The sequence below is a fragment of the Mobula hypostoma genome, chromosome 22 (assembly GCF_963921235.1).
Source record: "Mobula hypostoma chromosome 22, sMobHyp1.1, whole genome shotgun sequence".
In the NCBI taxonomy this organism is placed as follows: domain Eukaryota; kingdom Metazoa; phylum Chordata; class Chondrichthyes; order Myliobatiformes; family Myliobatidae; genus Mobula; species Mobula hypostoma.
Window position 1 is genome coordinate 48,810,508 of NC_086118.1, and position 20,810 is coordinate 48,831,317.

General features: G+C 40.2%; 1 protein-coding gene across 1 annotated transcript in view; it reads left to right on the forward strand.

Moving 5' to 3' along the window:
- The window catches only part of rnf213a (ring finger protein 213a), a 211,417-nt gene that overhangs the window by 146,011 nt on the left and 44,596 nt on the right, over positions 1–20,810 (forward strand). Inside the window, exons 41-46 of the mRNA XM_063030522.1 lie at positions 154–274; positions 4,316–4,416; positions 6,385–6,567; positions 7,314–7,486; positions 9,244–9,340; positions 18,034–18,145. Coding sequence (XP_062886592.1) covers positions 154–274; positions 4,316–4,416; positions 6,385–6,567; positions 7,314–7,486; positions 9,244–9,340; positions 18,034–18,145 — 787 coding nt within the window. The remainder of the gene's footprint in view (positions 1–153; positions 275–4,315; positions 4,417–6,384; positions 6,568–7,313; positions 7,487–9,243; positions 9,341–18,033; positions 18,146–20,810) is intronic.

The window sequence follows — 20,810 nt, forward strand, 5'->3', positions numbered from 1 at the left end:
TTTATTGCTTTAAACGAGTAAGACTATTTTAGAAACGAAAAGCTTGAAAATTTTGAGAGAATGCCTGGAAATCACGAGGTCTCTTCACTGTAATGCCTAAGGAGGGTTAATATTACAGTTGTACACATTTAGGTGCTCATGCTTGTATTTCAGATCTGGATGGCGTAGAATATTTTCACTGTCACTTTTTGTGGAACACATCATTTTGGGAGTTAAAGAAATACATGATAAATTGGAGAACGAGGTTACATTCCACGCTGGTCAACTTGCAAAGGTATCAGTTATATTTTATGTATCATTCTTGATGGTTTTTATGTATCACGTTTACATATCCGCAGCTTCATATTGTGTAGTAGCCGTGATAGTTTAACAATTAAGTTTAAAGGTTCAAACCATTCTTCACATTGAGAACCTACTGATCTAAAAACCCTGGTATTCAGTTAAAGGCACAGTATAATTTCACTGGTCATACAGTGTTTAATATGACTGAATGTTACACATCATGACTGGAGCTGCAACTTGATGAGCTTTACTTTATTGTCACCAAACAATTGATACTAGAGCGTACAATCATCACAGCGATATTTGATTCTACGCTTCGCGCTCCCTGGATTACAAATCGATAGTAAATATTAAAATTTCAAATTATAAATCATAAATAGAAAAGAGGAAGTAACGTAGTGCAAAAAAAACCGAGAGGCAGGTCTGTATATTTGGAGGGTACGGCCCAGATCTGGGTCAGGATACGTTCAGCAGTCTCATCACAGTTGGAAAGAAGCTGTTCCCAAATCTGGCCCTACGAGTCTTCAATCTCCTGAGCCTTCTCCCCGAGGGAAGAGAGATGAAAAGTGTGTTGGCTGGGTGGGTCATGTCCTTGATTATCCTGGCAGCACTGCTTCGACAGCGACCTTCAAATCATACAGGACAATGAGGTGGTCATAGATGGGAGCCATAGGGAGGTAGTCACCCCAAGTTATAGGAAGCAGGTACATGGGTGACTGTCAGGAGAGGGAGATGGAATAAGCAGCCAGTGCAGTGTGCCCCTGAGCTGGCCCCCTCAATAGTAAGTATACTGCTTTGGATACTGTTGGGGGGATGACCTACCAGGGAGGAACCGCAGCACGCTCTGTTGGTTTAAAAAATGAAATCAAATCCTTAGAAAGAGGTGACACAGGATCGGATGATATAGAATCCTTACAGGTAGAGTTAAACTGCAACGGTAAAAATAGACCCTGATGGGAGTTGTATACAGTCCACCAAATAGTAGCCAGGATGTGAGATACAAATTACAATGGGAAGTGGAAAAGGGATGTAAAAAGGATAATATTATGATACTGATGGGGGATTTCAATATACAGGTAGATTGGGAGAAACAGATTGGTGCTGGATTTCAAGAGAGGGAATTTATAGAATGCCTACGTTATGGCTTTTTAGAGCATGTTGTGGTTGAGCCCAGTAGGGGAAAGGTAATTCTGCATTGTGTGTAATGAACCAGTTTTGATTAGGGAGTTTAAGGTAAAGTTTGAGAGGGAGAAGCTAAAGTCAAGTGCATCAGTATTATAGTGGAGTAAAGGGAGTTACAAAGGCATGAAAGAGGAGCTGGCCAAAGTTGATTGGAAGGGGACATGAGCAGAGATGATGGTAAAGCAGCAATGGCCAGAATTTCTGGGGGCAATTTGGAAGGCACAGCATAGATGCATCCTGAGGATGAAGCGATATTCTAAAGGAAGGATGAGACAACTGTGGCTGACAAGAGAAGTAAAAGACGGCATAAAAGGAAAAGAGAAGGCATATAATATTGCAAAAAATTGTGGAAATTATGGATTGGGAAACTTTTAAAACCAACAGAAGAAAAATAAAACAGCCAGTAGGAGAAAAAAGATGAAATATGAAGGTAAGCTGGTCAATAATATAAAAGAGGAACCGAAAGTTTTCTCAAATGTATAAAGAAAAAAAATGAGGTTTATTGGACTGCTGGATAATTACACTGGAGAGGTAGTAATGGGAGACAAAGAAATAGTGGATGAACTTACTAAGTATTTTGCTTCAGTCTTCTCTGTGGAAGACACTAGCAGTATGCCAGAAATTCAAGAGTATCGGGGCAGAAGTGAATGTAGTTGCTGTTACTAACGAGAAGATGCTTGGGAAACTGAAAGGTCTGAAGTTAGATAAGTCACCAGCTGGGCTACACCCAGGGTTTTGAAAGAAGTAGTTAAAGAGATTGTGGAGGCATTAGTAATGGTTTTTCAAGAATTACCAGATTCTGGAATGGTTCCAGAGAACTGGAAGATTGCAAATATCACTCAACTCTTTCAGAAAGGAGGGAGGCAGAAGATAGGAAATGCTTGGCCAGTTGCCCTAACTTCAGTGGTTGGAAAGATGTTGGAGTTGTATTATTAAGGATGATGTTTCGGGGTACTTGGGGGCACATGATAAAATAGGCTAAAGTCAGCATGGTTTCCTCAAGGGGAAATATTGCCTGACAAATCTGTTGGAACTCTGAGGAAATACCAGGCAACATAGACAAAGGAAAGTCAGTGGATGTTGATTTTCAGAAGGTCTTTGACAAGGTCCCACATGCAAAGCTGCTTAACAATAGTATTACAGGAAAGATACTATATGGATAGAAGATTGGCTGACTAGTAGGAGTCAATGAGTGTGAGTAAAAGGAGACTTGACTAATTGGCTGTCAGTGACTAGAGGCGTTCCGCAGTGTTTCATGTTGGGACTGCTTTTCACGTTATATGTTCATGATTTGGATGACTGAATTGATGGGTTTATGGCTAAGTTTGCAGACGATATGAAGTGGTAGGTAGTGCTGAGGAAGCAGGGAGGTGAATCTATAGGAGGACCTAGACAGATTAGGAGAATAGACGAAGAAGTGGCAGTTGGAATATAGTGTAGACAAGTGTATGGTCATGCACTTTGGTAGAAGAAATAAATATAGAAAATTCAAAAAATTGAGTTGCAAAGGGACTTGGGAGTCATTGTGTAAGATTCTCTAAAGATTAACTCATAAGTTGAGTTGATAATAAGGATGGCTAATGCAATGCTTGCATTTATTTTGAGAGGGCTACAGTATAAAAACAAAGTTGTCATGCTGAGGCATTGTAAGGCAATAGTCTGACTGTACTTCGGGTATTATGGGCAGTTTTGGGCCCTTATCTAAGAAAAGATGTGTTGGCATTGGAGAGGGTCCAGAAGAGATTCAGGAGAATGATTCTGGGACTGAAATGGTTAACATATGAGGAGTGTTTGATGTCACTGGGCCTGTACTCATTGGAATTTAGAAGAATAAGGAGGAATCTAATTGAAACCTATCAAATATTGGATAGAGTGGACATGGGGAGGATGGTTCCTATAGAGGGTGAGTCTTGGACCAGAGGGCGCAGCCTCAGAATAGCGGGATGTCCATTTAGAACGAGAATGAGGAGGAATTCCTTTAAGGAGAGGGTCATGAATCTGTGGAATTCAATGTGGATGCCAGGTCTTTATGTAAGTTTAAGGCAGAGGTTGATAGATTTTTGATTGGTCAGGGTATGAATGGATAAGGGCGGAAGGCAGGAGAATGGGGCTAAGAGGAAAACTAGATCAGCAGTGATGAAATCGCGGAGTAGACTCAATGAACCAAATGGCCTAATTCTGCTCCTATATCTTATGGTCTTATGGACAAGAGGACACAGCCTCAGAATAGAGGGGTGCCCATTTAGAACAGAGATGAGGAGGAACTTCTTTAATGAGAGGGTAGTGAATCTGTGGAGGCCAAGTCATTGAATTTGTCTAAAGTAGAGTTTGATAGATTCTTGGTTAGTAACAATATCAAAGGTTACGGGGAGAACGCTGGAGAATGGGCTTGAGAGGGATAATAAATCGGTCATGATGGAATGGCAGAGCAAAATTGAGCGAAGTGGTCTGATTCAAATTTCAAAGGAAAATTTATTATCAGAGTACATACATGTCACCTCATACAACCCTGAGATTCTTTTTCCTGCGGGCATAATTACCAAATCTATAGAATAGTATCTGTAAACAAAATCAATGAACAACAAACTGCAAATACAAATATAAATAAATAGCAATAAATAATGAGAACATGAAATACCAAGATAAAGTGTCCACCGATTATGGCAACACCAAAAATAGAATGAGTGTAGTTATCCCCTTTTGTTCAAGAGTCTGATATTTGAAGCGTAGTAACTGTTCATGTGTCTTATTTTGCTTTTTTATCTTATGGTCTTATAACTTTCAGCTTCTGTAAGTCAGTTGAAAAAGGCTAAATTGTTATGATGGTATTTGATTCTATTTTTGTTTACAGAGTTTGAACAGTAACTCTGATGTGAGATTCCGAGGGCCCTTTCAGGCTGTGATTCGGGTCCTCAGGGACTGTAAAAATAGTGCAGGATGTCTGTTCTTCAGGTAGGAGATTTTGTATGATAATTAAGAAGTATGTGCTTTAATTCTACAAGTAACTGCAAGTCAATTGATGCTAGTCTCACATGGTATACACGAATGACCAAGGTTGACCAAGCTTAGGAACTGATCCTAAGTGGATATTCAGTCTTGGAATTTCCCTACAATTACGGAAGATTCATCTTGGAATAATCAGTCATTTCTTGTATTATATTAGGAAGTTGAATAGAAATTAGTGGCACCAATTTTCTCCTTCAAAACAAAATCATCCTGCTGCTTCTGAGTTGGGTTTTCATACTATCAACATGTGGGATAAAATAAATGAATGAAGAAAAATTCCAATTAATTTCCTCAGTAATAATATCACAAGCTGATCAATAAGATGATTGTAGTTTTAAATGATGATCAGAGATGCCAGAGTTTAAGTAGAACTGCACATCTGCAGGCTGGACAGTGCAGGTAGAGAATGTACTGTACAGGTGGCCCCCATTTTCCGAACATTCGCTTTACAACACCTCGCTGTTACGAAAGACCATCATTAGTTACCTGTTTTCGCTAACAGAAGGTGTTTTCACTGTTACAAAAAAAGGCAGCGCGCGCCCAAACAGCCAAGCTCCTCCCCTGGAACTGCATTCTAGCTGCCATTGCTTAAACACGTGCTTTATCTCGATTTATTTTGTGCATCCGTTAGCAAGATGAGTTCTAAGGTATCAGAAAAGCCTAAAAGAGCTTGTAAGAGTGTTACACTTAGCGTAACGCTGGACATAATTAAGCGTTTCATTTGTGGTGAACAAAGTAAGGACATGGTCCGCGCGTTGAACTTGCCTGTGTTCACCATTTGCACTATTTATACGCAGAGAGAAAGAATTTTGAAAGCTACTGATGTTACTGTTGGTTCTGGTCATAGCAAAGTGGTCTCTCTTAGTCGGCATTCAATAATGGATAAGATGGAAAGTCTATTGCTTGAGTGGATTGATGGGTGTACAAAGCGTGGTGTTCCGTTAAGTTTTCTTATACTTAAGGAGAAATCAGTCAGTCCTTTTAATAAGCTGAAACAGAAAGCACTGGATGATGGTGATGAAAGTGTTGCGAAAGTGGAATTTAAAGGTAGTCACGGGTGGTATAATCAGTTTCTGAAGCGAGGGCAGCTTCATAGTTTAACGTTTACTGGAGAGAGTGCTTCGGCTGATACTGAAGCTGCCGAAAAGTTCCCAGCAGAACTGAAGAAAATAATTACAGAAGTTGGTTATTCGTATAAGCAAGTGTTTAACTGTGACGAAACTGCAATTTATTGGAGTCTTCCGGATTCTGGTAAGTGAAACTACACTGTACATACATTATTTCTACTTTATATAGGCGTGTATTTTTATGTGTTATTTGGTATGATTTATTATTTGGTATGATTTGGCAGCTTCATAGCTTAAAGGTTACTGGAGGGAGTGCTTCTGCTGAGAGTGCTGCCGTGAGATTTTCGCTGCGCTAGACAGTGCTGCAGAAAAGTATTTCTACTTTATATAGGCTGTGTATTTATCATATCATTCCTGCTTTTACTATATGTTACTGTTATTTTAGGTTTTATGTGTTATTTGGCATGATTTTGTAGGTTTTTTTGGGTCTGGGAATGCTCAAAAATTTTTCCCATATTAATAAATGGTAATTGTTTATTCACTTTACGACATTCCGGCTTACGTACCATTTCATAGGAACGCTCTACCTTCGGATAGCGGAGGAAACCTGTGTGTCCTTGAAGCAACTTGTTTCAAATCACAGGAGATAAACTTGCATTTCAGGCTAACCTTTTTGCAGTTTTCGTATCTCAAGCTACGTAGAGAACAATGGCAGGACATAAATTATTGGCATTCATATTGCAACTAATAATTGAAAGAGATGAAAGAGTGAAGTTTCCTTGATTATTATCTTAACATATCTCTGTAGGCCTAAATTTAATTTAATGTTAATGTCCTTTGATTACAGGTATGATCTGCAAGCATGTTCAATTTGCTTAGGAGAACTCAACGAACCCATCCTGCTTCCATGTGATCATCTTTACTGTTTAAAATGTATAAAGTGGTGGCTTGAATCAGGACAACGACTCTGCCCACTGTGCCGTACTTCTCTAGATGATGATTATGTACCAGCGGTAACGGAAGAAATAAGGTATTCTATGGTGTTTCATAAAAGAAACTGTACGATTTCAATGTATTAAAACAATTAAAAATTGAAAGCAATAAACTAGATCTCAACATGAGAAGAGTTTCAATATGCAGATACAATATTATTTCCTTCTGTAAACCAAATGGAGGACTTCTGCAAGGATGGCAGGCCCTTCCTGTAAATATTTTTTATTGCGCAAAGCAGTTGACAAAACAGCAGATCTAGGCATTAATACAAAGATACTTGTGGATTAAGCTTTCATGATAAGCATTTGTTGTAAGATTTGGAATGGTAAGCCAGAGCCTAAACACAAAACTTGCAGAAAGTAGTGGTTTTCTTCTCAAGGCACCATTCTAACTGTGTTACTGCTGTTTCATCATCTGTACAATAAAAAATAGTTGCGAGAAGAGCAACTTTCCTTGCAAATGTCCCCCGTTTGGTTTACAGTAGGAAATGATGCTGTATATCCATATTGAAACTTATCATTCATAAATTATAATTCAGATTGACATTTTGATCATTTCTCATTTAATATATAATGCAGACCTGTGTCCATTAAATGAAATATACTGTATATATTCATCTTACCACTATGTCTTAACAATCACTTAGTCCATGTGTGCAGTTATAATTCACAAGTGATCTGAAGGAAAGTAACCATTTTCAGGGTTCCTTGCAATGTTACAGCTTTCAAAGGAATATTACCATTTCTTGGATTTGTCATTAATGTGTGTTCATTTTTATTGCAGTGAAGCTGTAGCAAAATTAGTCATATTTCGCAAGAGGTGTGATGCATTTTTCGTAGCTTTGGTTTCCATGGTCTGCTTCAAAGATGACTTGCCACCAACAAAAGAAGTGGTTGATGATCTTCTCTCTCTGCTTGTTATTCAAAAGTTGGGGCAATCCAATGACTCACAGAAAGGTCAGATTACTTTGAAGGGTTATGTATCTTCCACTTTTTTAAGTGGAGTGGTTGTACAGTGTGTTTGGTCTCCTTAACACTTATAACCTTGTGTGAGAAAAATTCTGTAATTATCAGAGTAGGTTCAAGGTTTCAGAATTTGATTGGATTCAATGTGTCAGCCAATTGAAGGGGGCAATGTGCCCTGAGGGAGAACCATCACAAGAGGTAAAAAATGTAACTCAGAGAATCTACATGAAGCAGCTTTCCAGGTAGTGAAGACGTGCTTCTTTATGCATAGCCTGAACCATCTGCGGGTTGTCTGTGCACGTTGGGAAGTCATGGAAATAGTACTGCACGTTGTTCCCAATACACATGTCCAGATACCTCCAGGCATTAGCTTGTCACGTGTGCATAAGTAGCAAAATTGAGAAAATAGATTGCAGGAAGCGGGTCACTCAGCATCTGTGGAGGCAAAAGATATAGGTTGACATTTTGGGCTGGGACCTTGCATTAGGATTGAAAAGGGAACAGAGAAATTGCAGAAGAAGAGAGGCTGGGAAAGAGGGTGATAAGTGACAGGTGGAAGCAAACGGACTGAGATTGTTAAGCAGACAGATCAAATGGAGGAAAGGGTGGGAAGGGTATACAAAGGGAAAATAAAACTGGGGGTATGCATCAACTTAAGCTTAGTTTTCTTCTCCCTTTGTTAATTTTTCTCATGTGTCCCCATACCTGCTTCCATCTTCCCATCATCCCCCCACCCCAGCTATCACCTACCAGCCCAATGCCCCCCCCAACTCCCCACAATCTTGTACTATTATAATCTGGCAATCTTTTCTCTTCCCTCACAGTCCTGGTGCAAGGTTCATTCTGAGGGATTGATTTACATATTTTGCCTTCAGAGGTGCTGATTGAACTGTTGAGTTCTCCCAGCATTCTGTTTTTCATTCCAGAGTCTAGCTTCTGCAGTCTCTTTTGTCTTCTGACAAAATGAAAATGTTGCTTTGTAATTCAAGCAACCCTGATCTTCTGCAAAATATTTTCATAGCAATTTAATCAAGTAGTTATGTATATATTTCATTAAACTTCACTAGAATTTCTAAGGCTGTATGAGTAATGTATTTAGTTTCATGTGGTATCACTTTGGAATTAGATCCATACTTTTAGTGAGTCTAAAACATTGGATTGAGAAGTGGGAATGTAAGTGGTAAATGAATGAGTTGGAGCTAAAATATAACGCTTAGTTACTGAATGGGAAACTATTAAAATTATCTATTTTAGCTGATCTGGTAGCCCAATAGGAGTGTTCTGTGACTCAGTTAAGGCACTCTTCAGCTAGAATTAAGGGGAAATAGTTGGTTGACTAGGCAAAAGTGGGTGAGTTGGTCAGCTCTTGGGAAGATCTTTTTTTTAAAACTGCCCTGGTCTTAAAAATGTATCCATTGGTTGGATAATCACCTGTACTCAAAATGCAGAATGAAATCTGATCTGTTTTTAAATTGTGCTCTTCGTAGTAAGTATATTCTTATAAACTTGATATTGCAAATGTTTGTACCTGTGGAGATACTCTGACAATGTTTTCTGTCATGGGTACTTCTCGAATGTGTTGTCAAATGACTGTACATACATTTTCATTGTTAAGTTAGTTGCCTCTTCCTGCTTTCAGTAAAATGCACTACCAGTATTCTGAAACATTTTCTAAGTTGCACATTTATTTCAAGCATAACATTTGTTATTTTTCCTTTCTACATCAGTTACCTTTTCTTTTTCCACAGATCAGTACTTTACCAATAATCTTTCACCATTTGATGAAGCAGTTGATCGAAATCCTGTTGTTCGTTCCATTGTTCTTAAGCTGCTGTTAAAGTACAGGTACAATCTATCGATTGGTTTTAGTAATACTTTACATTTGTTGTAAAACTGGAATTAGTTATGAAAGAGGAGTGGCATTAAATATTAATATTTTACTTTCATTCCAATTCACTGCAATTTCCAACGTCAAATGAAGTCTGTGAAAACAGTGGCCACTCAATTGGGGATATAGAAAAAAAGTAGCATTCACATTTTATTTAGTACACATCAGGAAATCTCACAAAAGAAACTTGCTTCAAAAACATTGTGCTGTTTACCAGTGCTTTTGCATTGTTTTCATTTAACAGTGTTTGTTGTGACTTAATTACTATAATTGCCAATATTTCTTAATATTACAGATGAGAGAGTGTTAAGATTCTGCTCACTGTATCTATCACCAGACTGGAGGAATCTTTTCTCTTCAATTATGTGTCCCTTAGTGTATCCATTAAGGTACATGAGATCCATGGAGACATGATAGATTGGTCTGGCCAGAGAAAAGAGAGATTAGAGTTGGAGGGGTGTTTTTCTGACTGGAGGTCTGTGACCAGTGGTATTCTATAGGAATCAGTACTGCACTATTTTTATGGTACATAGAAATGATTTGGACAGAAGTGTAATTGGACTGATTAGCAACTTTAAGACAACGCAAAAACTGGCAGAATTGTGGATGGTCAGGAAGGTTGTCAAAGGATGCAACAACATATTGATGGTGGAAATGAGTGAAAAATGGCAGATGGATTCAATTCAGACAAGTGTGACGTTTTACACTTTAGGAGGTCGAACGTAAGAGGGAGGTATACAGTAAATGGTGGGACCCTTATGTACAGAGGGATCTTGGGCCCACTTCCCTGAAAGTGGGAACTCAAGTAGATAGAATGGTCAAGAAGATGTATTGTTGGAGTATTGGGTATAAAAATTGGGAAGACATGTTGCAGTTCTATAATATACAATAATTATGTTAACTAATCTGCCATGATAAAATGGAGTAGACTCTATGGGTCGAATGGCCTAATTCTACTCTGATATATTATGGTCTTGAGGTCTTAAAACTTTGGTTAGGGCACATTTGGATTATTGGTGCAGTCTGGTCGCTGAATTTCAGGAACGATCTGGAGGTTTTCAAGAAGCTGCAGAAGATGCTCACCAGGATATTATAATCACAAGAAATTCTGCAGATGCTGAAAAACTAACGTACTAGCACCAAATGCTGGAGAAACTCAGCAGGTCAGGCACATCTGTGGAAATGAATAACAGCTGACATTTGGGCTGAGATTCTTCTTGAGTCTTGAAGAAGGGCCTCATTCCAAAATATTGACTGTTTATTCATTTCCATAGATGCTGCATGACCTGCTGAGTTCCTCCAACAGGATATTGTCTGGATTAGAGAATACAAGCCAAAAGGAGATCCTGGACAAACTTGGATAGTTTTCTGTGGACCATCGGCCGCTGAGGGGCAACTTATAAAAGAGTATAAAATTATGAGAGCCATAGATGTTCTACAAATTCAGAACATTTTCCCAGAGTAAATTTTTTTTCCCCAAGAGTCTTCTCCCAGGGAAACCATTGGAGAAGATACTTGGGTTAGGATTTAAGCACACTTGGAAAAGCATGGCCTGTCTAGGGACGTTCAGAATGGCTTTGTGCAGGGCAGATCATTATTTGCAAACATAGTTGAGTTTTTCGAGAAACAGACAGAAGAGTTTGAAGGTAAAGCAGTGGACATTATAAAACATATGTAAAGCAGTGGACATTACATATATGTTCTTTATCAACGTCCCCATGGTAGGTTGATGGACCTCGAGATAATTTGTAGAATGCCTGGCTTTTTAGAACAGCTTATTGTTGAGCCCACTAGGGGATCAGCTGTGCTGGATTGGGTGTTGTGCAATGATCCAGGCGTGATAAGAGCTTACGGTTGAGGAACCCTTAGGGAACAGTGATCACAATATGGTATGGAGGGGCTACTGCACAGGACTGAAAGAAGCTGCAGAAAGTTGTAAATCTAGTCAGCTCCATCTTGGGTACAAGCCTACAAAGTACCCAGGACATCTTTAGGGAGTAATGTCTCAGAAAGGCAGCGTCTGTAATTAAGGGCGTCCAGCACCCAGGGCATGCCCTTTTCTCACTGTTACCATCAGGTAGGAGATATAGAAGCTTGAAGGCACACACTCAGTGATTTAGGAACAATTACTTCCTCTCTGCCATCCGGTTCCTAAATGGACATTGAAGCTTTGGACACTACCTCACTTTTTGTTTTAATATACAGATTTCTGTTTTCGCACGTTTTAAAAAAATCTATTCAATACACATAAGTGATTTACATATTTATTTATTATTATGTTTTATTTTATTTATTATTATTTTTTGTCTCCGCTAGATTATGTATTGCATTGAACTGCTGCTGCTAAGTCAAAAAATTTCGCTTCACATGCCGGTGATAATAAACCTGATTCTGAGTTTACTTTGAAATTTGAGGAGGAGAAGATAAATTCCAATGTGTCAGCATTCAGTGGAATAAAGGAAATTGCAGTGGCATGAGAGGGAAACTGGCCAAGGTTGACTGGAAAGAGACACTAGCAGGAAGGACAGCAGAACAGCAATGGCTAGAGTTTCTGTGAAAAATGAGGGGAGTGCAAGACAGATGTATTCCAAATAAGAGGAAATTTTGGAATGGAAGAAGGACTCTACCATGACTGACAAGTGAAATCAGAGCCAAAGTTAAAGCAAAACAGAGGGCATACAAGGAAGCCAGAGCTTGTGGGAAGATAGAGGATTGTGAAGCTTTTAAAAACTTGCAGAAGAAAACTAAGAAGGAAGGAAAAGATGAATTATGAAAGGAAACTGGCGACTAATATCAAAGAAGATACTAGAAGTTTTTTTAAAGTATATAAAGGGTAAAAGGGAGTTGAGGGTAGATATAGGACCAATAGAAAATGATGCTGGAGATATATTGTAATGAGAGACACAGAGATTGCAGAGGAACTGAATGCATATTTTGCATCAGTTTCACAGTGGAAGACATCTGCACTATACCAGACATTCAAGAGTATCAGGGAAGTGAAGTATGTGCAGTGAAAATTACGACTGAAAAGGTGCTCAGGAAGCTTAATGGTCTGAGGGTGGATAAATATCCTGGACCTGATGGAATGCACCCTGGGTTCTGAAGGAAGTAGAGCATTAACAGTGATCTTTCAAGAATCGATAGATTCTGGCATTGTACCGGATGGGTGGAAAATTGCAAATGTTACTCCACTATTTAAGAAAGGTTTGAGGCAGCAGAAAGGAATCTTTAGCCTGACATCAGTGGTTGGGAAGTTGTTGAAATCGATTGTTAGGAAAGAGATTATGGAGTACCAGGAGGCACATGGCAAGATAGGCCAAAGCCAGCATGATTTCCTGAAAGGAAAATCCTGCCTGACAAACCTACTGCAAATTTTTTGAGGAAATTACAAGCAGGGTAGACAAAGGAGATGCAATAGATGTGGTGTACTTGGATTTTCAGAAGGCCTTTGACAAGGTGCCTCACGTGAGGCTGCTTAGCAAGATAAGATCCCATGGAATTACAGGGGAGTTACTAGCATGGGTGAAACATTGGCTGATCGGCAGAAAACAGGCAGTGAGAATAAAGGGATCCTATTCTGGCTGGCTGCCGGTTACCAGCGGAGTTCCACAGGAGTCAGTGTTGGGACTGCTGCTTTTTACAATGTACGTCAGTGATTTGGACTATGGGATTAATGGATTTGTAGCTAAATTTGCCAATTATTCAAAGATAGGTGGAGGAGCAGACCATTATTTAGATGGGGAGAAAATTCATAATGTAGAGATGCAAAGGGACTTAGGAGTCCTTGTGCAGGATACCCTAAATGTATCCTCCAGGTTAAGTCGGTGAAGAAGGGAAATGCAAAGTTGGCATTCATTTCTAGAGGTATAGAATATAAGAGCAGGATGTGATGTTGAAGGTTGAAGTCTCCCAAAATTTCTATCTCTATATGAAGAATGCTGACCCTGGACCCATTCTCACTACACTAACTAAGCACAAATAGACAAAGAAAGAAAGAAACTTACCAGAAACCTACTTTAGCCTCTGCCTCTCCTTGCCAAATCCTCTTTAGCCAAAGCGTCAGCTTCCCACTCTTAATACTAGCACACTCCATCAATGGCTGCTCCCAATGGCCACTCTGCTTAACATCACTTTTTATAGGCATTTATAGGCTTAATAAACAGTGATATCGCAAAAGGTCCCACTCATGTTTTAATTCTCACTCTTACCTTCAAGCAAGTGGCATCTCGTGCTATTTCAAGCCTGCTGGAAAGATCTGAAAGGCCCCACTCATGTTTTTTGTGAGGTTATTACAAAACGTTTATCAAGAACAGGAAGGAACTTTCCACAAATTAACCCAAGCCTGGAAGTTTCAGGAATATTTTATTATATACCTCTAAGTGAAAGAGAACCATAGACAATGCATGCTACCTAAAAGTAGAGATTAGCTCAGAGTGTTAACTATTCTGCAAGGTGACTTTCACCAAAGATTTATCAGAACATGTCTTACCCACTGGGAAAGTCTCATCTTTTGCCATATTTGGTAATGGAGCACTCTTTATCTTGGAGCATTAATTTACATATTCAGGTCTTTTCCTTTGCATTAAGAGAGTAGTTTTAAAGAGCCAGGGAAGACCTGTAAACAGATGTTGTTCAAAGTTCATCTGTTGCTTAATATCAGAATTAAGGAGAAAACTGGAAGTATCTTGTGGTTTCATCATGGTATGCAATTACGAGAAATTAAAATAGGTGCTGAATATTACTGAGCAGTAAAATTGTAATGTTTGTACATAATACAGATTCAAATAATGGTATTAATAATGGACAATTTTGTAGATTATAGCTTTCAATTCTGGCTATACCCTGCTCCAGATGCATACCTGCTCCACATTCCCTTCCACCAAGTTTCAGACACAGATCTACACAAAAGGTTAAGACACTTTGGTGCAAGGTTTCAGGATCGAAAACTGGTCTGCTGATGGAAGGCAGTGAGGATGTAGGAAGAATGTTTTGCTGATCGCAAATGTGACTGTACTGCATGGTTCAGTGTTGGGACCTATTAATATGTTGGATGTAGTCATAGTCATACTTTATTGATCCCGGGGGAAATTGGTTTCATTACAGTTGCACCATAAATAATAAATAGTAAATAGTAATAAATCCATAAATAGGTAAATAGTAATATGTAAATATGTAAATTGTGCCAGGAAATAAGTCCAGGACTTAAGTTCAGGAGCCTGGCTCAGGGTGTCTGACCTCCAAGGGAGGAGTTGTAAAGTTTGATGGCCATAGGCAGGAATGACTTCCTATGATGCTCTGTGTTGCATCTCAGTGGGATGAGTCTCTGGCTGAATGTACTCCTGTGCCCACCCAGTACATTATGTAGTGGATGGGAGACATTGTCCAAGATGGCATGCAACTTGGACAGCATCCTCTTTTCAGACACCACCATCAGAGAGTCCAGTTCCATCCCCAAAACATCACTGGCCTTACAAATGAGTTTGTTGATTCTGCTGGTGTCTGCTACCCTCAGCCTACTGCCTCAGCACACAACAGCAAACATGATAGCACTGGCCACCACAGACCCGTAGAACATCCTCAGTGTCGTCCAGCAGATGTTAGAGGACCTTAGTCTCCTCAGGAAATAGAGACAGCTCTGACCCTTCTTGTAGACTGCCTCAGTGTTCTTAGACCCAGTCCAGTTTATTGTCAATTCATATCCCCAGGTATTTGTAACCCTCCACCATGTCCACACTGACCCCCTGGATGGAAACGGGGGTCACCGGTACCTTACAGTCCCCTGTGGAGCCCCAGTGCTGCTGATCACTCTGTCGGACACACAGTGTTGCAAGCACACGTACTGTGGTCTGGAGAAGTCAAAAAACATAACCCTCACAGTGCTCACTGGCTTGTCCAGGTGGGCGTAGACACGGTTCAGCAGGTAGACGATGGCATCCTGAACTCCTAGTCGGGGCTGGTAGGCGAACTGGAGGGGATCTAAGTGTGGCCTGACCATAGGCCGGAGCAGCTCCAGAACAAGTCTCTCCAGGGTCTTCATGATGTGGGAAGTCAATGCCACCGGTCTGTAGTCATTGAGGCCGCTGGGGCGTGGTGTCTTCGGCACAGGGATGAGGCAGGACGTCTTCCACAGTACAGGAACCCTCTGGAGCCTCAGGCTCATGTTGAATACATGGCGAAGTACTCCACATAGCTGAGGGGCACAGGCTTTGAGCACCCTGGTACTGACACCATCCGGTCCTGCAGCCTTGCTTGGGTTGAGTTTGCAAATGACACCAAGATTGGTGAAGTTGTGTATGATGTAAAGAAGTACAAAAGAAATCAGTGGGATATAGATCTGTTACAGATATGGGCAGGGAAGTAGCAGATGGAGTTAATTTAGGCAAGTGTGAGGTATAGCACTTTGGTAGGTCAAATAAAAGGAGAAAGTATACAGTTAGTGGTTGGCCCCCTAACAACATTAAAGTACAGAGGGATCTTGGAGTCCAAGGCCATAGCTCAGTAAGAATGGCTACAGAAGTGGAAAATGTGATAAAGAATGTCTATGGCACGCTTGTCTTCACTGGTAGGAGTGTTGATTATATGAGTAAAGAAGTCATGCTGCAGCTGTATAAAGCTTTAGTCAGACTGCTGTTGGAATACAGTGTGCAGTTCTGGTCACCTTGTTGTTGGAGGGATGTGGAGATTGTGGAAAGGGTGCCGAAGAGGTTTACCAGGATAATGCCCGGAATCAGAATCAAAATTAGATTTGATATCAATAGGTTTCAGTAGGTACGTTTAATGTTTGAGAAGTGTATACAATATACATCCTGAAATTCTTTTCTTCGCAAGCATCCACAAAAACAGAAGTGTGCCCCAAGGAATGAATGACAATTAAATGTTGGAACCCCAAAGCCCCCCCAGCTCCCCTTCCCACGCATAAGCAGCAGCAAAGCAATGAGCCCCCCTCCCCGCAAGCTTAAAAGCACCTGCACCTTCCACCAAGCATTCAAGTGTGCAACAAAGCATCAGTAAAGACACAGACTTGCAGTACCCCAAAGGCTACTCATTCACCCAGTAATTTGACATACCACAAGCTCTCTCTCTCTGCCTAATAAGTGAAAAAGAGGTGTCCCCATTTCACGGCAAGAGGGGAGACATAACAAAACAACTCGCCGATTTATGGTGTTCAAAGTCTGTTGCATCACTTTTTCCGAGCTCCGTGCCCAAAGAACTTGGGTCTCTGGGCACACAGCCAGCAGCCAGCTCGCTGCATTCAATCTTCCATGTACTCCTATGACACATCAGGTGGTGGCACCGACCTCGAATCTGCCCCCCTCCAGAGCCACGAAAATCCGGCATCCTGAAGGCGTGCTAGTCTTCCAGGCTACATCCTTGGCATATCAAAAGGCAGCCAGTCGTGAGGCCCTCGGAGCAGGTCCCATTTCTGCAAAGAACTGAAGTCAGCTTGTAACTCCAGGTCAGGGTCTTCAAAAGCATACTAACATATGTCATGAAATTTGTTGTTGGATTGAAGGTTATGAGCTACAAGGTAAGATTGGACAGACTGGGATTGTTCTCCATGCACCGTGGATGTCTGAGGGGATACCTAATAGAGGTTTATAAAATTATTATAAAGTTTAGACTGTCAGATTCTTTTCCCCAAGATAGAAATGTCAGATACCAGAGGACATACTTTAAAGGTTAGAGGGAGAAAATTTAAAGGCAGCATGAGGGACAAGTTTATTTACGGAGTGTGGTAGGTTACGAAGGGTAATAGTCGAAGCAGGCTTTGTGGAGTGTAAGAGGCTTTCAGATAGATGCATGAATATGAAGGTAAAGGAGAGATATGAATGATACACAGGAAGAGGACATAGTATTAATTGGTATCAAAATCAGCACAGCATCATGGGCCAAAAGTGCTGTACTGTTCTATGTTCTGTGTAAATGTAAAATTCTAGAATGCACTGATTTTAAAGTGAGAAGAATAGTTTTTTCTTTATGCAGAATGTGATAGGTTCCTGGAACACATTGTCTGAGGACGTGGTGGAGAGGATGCAATAGCAACACTTAAGAGGCATTTAAGCAGACACATGAACAGGCAGTCCATGAAGAGAATGTACCATGTATAGGCAGATGGGATTGGTTTAAATGGGCATCATAGTTATCAGAGATGTTGTGGGCCAATGGTCCTCTCATATGCTGTACTATTCTTTATTTTATTAACAGGATATTTACTATTTCATTAGAAATGAAATTGAAGTGTCAGGGGTATGGTTCTAAGACATTTTTCTTTCTATTTTCAATTTCATGATCTTGCTACAGATTACAAGGTGGTGTTGCTTCTGCTAAATTGATTTCCTAAAAGTTTGTTGTACTAGGGAAAATCCAGGATGAGTTACACGTGACTTGTTTTTGTTATTTGCCTTTGGTTTGAATGAGATTCTTTAAATGATTTTTGTTTAAATGTTAGATCCACGTTTAAGCATGCCATGATGAGATTTCTTTTTATTCCTGACTAAAGGTCATCCCCATAAATGAATGGTGTCCTTACTTTACAATTAAGATTGGTATGATAATTTTAAGCCTCTCATGTGTTAATGGCTTTTTGTATTTTAATTATAAATTTCAGCTTTTAGTATTCAATTAAATAAACTAAATGTCTTCCTTTCAGTTTTGCTGATATTAAGGATTACCTGCAGAGCTATCTGTCTGGAGTTCAAAAAACAAATCTTGGTCAAGAAAATGAGACCGAACTCTATGCATTGTTTCTGAATTGTTTGGAGGTATGTTCATTCAGAATCATTACCATTGATTTCATGACTCTTAAATGATGTTTTACTGCTGTTGAAAGTTATTCCTCACACAGCATCTCCAGGTATTGCACAAGATATGATACAATATTACATAATATCCCACAATAGTCCGTAAGTTGCTCTCTGGGATTGCTCTGGCATTCTCAACAGGACTGAATGGTCTCATATGCCAGGATGCTGTTTATGAATTCCATTTTGGTGTTTAATATGATCATCCCTCAGAAGCTGGTGGGTAAATTGTCCTTGTAAATTGCGGCTCACCACCTCTCTCTATAACTGAATCTTAGACTTCTTGACAGAAAAACCATAGTGGGCCTATGTTGGCAGAAACATCTCTAGCTCCATCACACTGATCACCAGCACCCCTGAGAGCTGCAGCATCGTCTTCCTGCTGTTTATGCTGTTAACAACATGACTGGTACTGCTGGATCCAGCTCAATCCAAATCATCAAGTTACAGTGGTTGGTCTCACCAACAACAATGAGACGGTATTCAGAGAAGAGCTAGAGTGGCTTGTAGAATGGTGTAAACACAATAACATGTTTGCAAATGTGGACAGACTAAAGAGATGATTGTGGACATTTGGAAGGCGCAGGTCAACAACCCCTCTGCACTTAAACAGATCCTCCATGGACAGAGTTAGGGGCACCGAGTTCCTGGGAGTGCACATAATGGGCAGTCTGACCTGGTCTTCAACGCCAACTCTTTAGTCCAAAAAGCACAGCAACGTCTCCACTTCCTGAGGAGATTGAGGGAAGTGAGTATCCCCCATTTTAACCAATTTTTACAGGGGCATCATTGAGAGTGTTCTGACCAGCTGCATCACCATCTGCTCTGGGAATTACAAGATATCTGACCACAAGAGTTTACAAATGATTGCGAGGACTGCTGAGAAGGATCATCAGGGTCTCACTTCCACCTATCTGAGATATTTATCAGGAGCGCTGTGTACACAGGGCCCTTAGGATTATCAAGGATCCCTCCCATCCATCCCACCATCTCTTTGACCCCCTACCATCAGGATGGGTCCTATAGCATTAGGACAATGACTCTTGGGATACAAGACAGCTTTCCCCAGGTCTTGAGTCGACTGAACTCCCTGCCACCACCCAGGTCTCATCACTTATGAAGTGTCAGTAGAGCTACATTGTTTTCTTTTTGACTTCTATCGTAAATGCACCTGATGCTAAACTTCAATCATCTGAAATATATTTTGTTATTTGTTGATTTATTTGTGGTAGTATTGCTTTATGTTGTGTGTGAATTATACGTACTATGTTGTTCACCTTGGTCTGAAGGAACATTATTTAATTTAGCTGTAGAACTTGAGGAGAACATTGGGCAATATTTTTTCTTTCATTGAACATCGTCAAAAGTTTTTTATTTGGTTTTGCCACATTTTGCTGGAGCTTGCTCTTTGCAAATGATCTGCCATAATTCCTTCATTGTCTGAGCAGACTTGAGGGACCAAGAGTCTTATTTCTGCTCCTATCTCTTATCTCATTTGGTCTGTAAGAGACTCTGCCATAATCTGAATTTGTGAGGGTATATTATAAATACAGATATTCCTCAACTAATGATGGAGCTGTATTCCAACAAATGTTGCATTAAGTAAAAGCTTGTAAATCGGGAAGTGTTTCTCACTAGTTTCAGTGTAAAAACCCTGATGTCCTCCAGAGCTCAAAAATTTCAGTCAGTAAGTCCAAACATGCAGTAACATATTACATTGAAAGAGCAAAAAGACTATTTTATTGACAGTTAAATTATCCACTCTAAAGGTACTCACAATGTAAAACAACTGAGGAATTTTGACAAAACATTTAGAAGCAATTGTTTATTTTACTGGGGCATCAGACAATGGAACTCTCTTCCTCAAAGGCTGATAGAATCAGGTCAGTTCAAGGACTTAATGGTTATAGGAAAGTAGACACAGGTTTCCCCCGCCATCCGAAGGTAGAGCGTTCCTGTGAAACGGTTTGTAAGCCGAAATGTCGTAAAGTGAAGAAGCAATTACCGTTTATTTATATGGGAAAATTTTGTGAGCACTCGCAGACCCAAAAATATCCTACCAAATCATGCCAAATAACACATAAAACCTAAAATAACAGTAACATATAGTAAAAGCAGGAATGATATGGTAAATACACAGCCTATATAAAGTAGAAATACTTTTCCACAATCATTACTGAACTGTTCTCAGTAGCGAAAATCTCATGCAAGCGCCGTCGGCAGAAAATCTCACGCAAGTGCTGTTGGCAAAAACACGGCGCTAGCGCTCTCCAGTAACCTTTAAGCTATGAAGCCTCCAAATCATACCAAATAACACGTAAAAATACATAGCAGATATAAAGTAGAAATAATGTATGTACAGTGTAGTATCACTTACTGGAATCAGGACAGCGCCGAGCACACTGATGATGGTGTGTTAGGCTGAGTCGGAGTTTGGGTGGTGCAGTGATGCCTCCACCTTCCAGGCTGCCGACCGATACATTGCCGCGAAGCACACAGGGGTCCAGCGGTAGCCGGGAGGCACACAGCACATCTTTAAGAAAAAAGCCGAAATAAACATGCTAATTAGGTGCTGCGCGACACGTAATTGTCGGCCCAGATCAGTGCCGATTTCCGATTGCGTCGT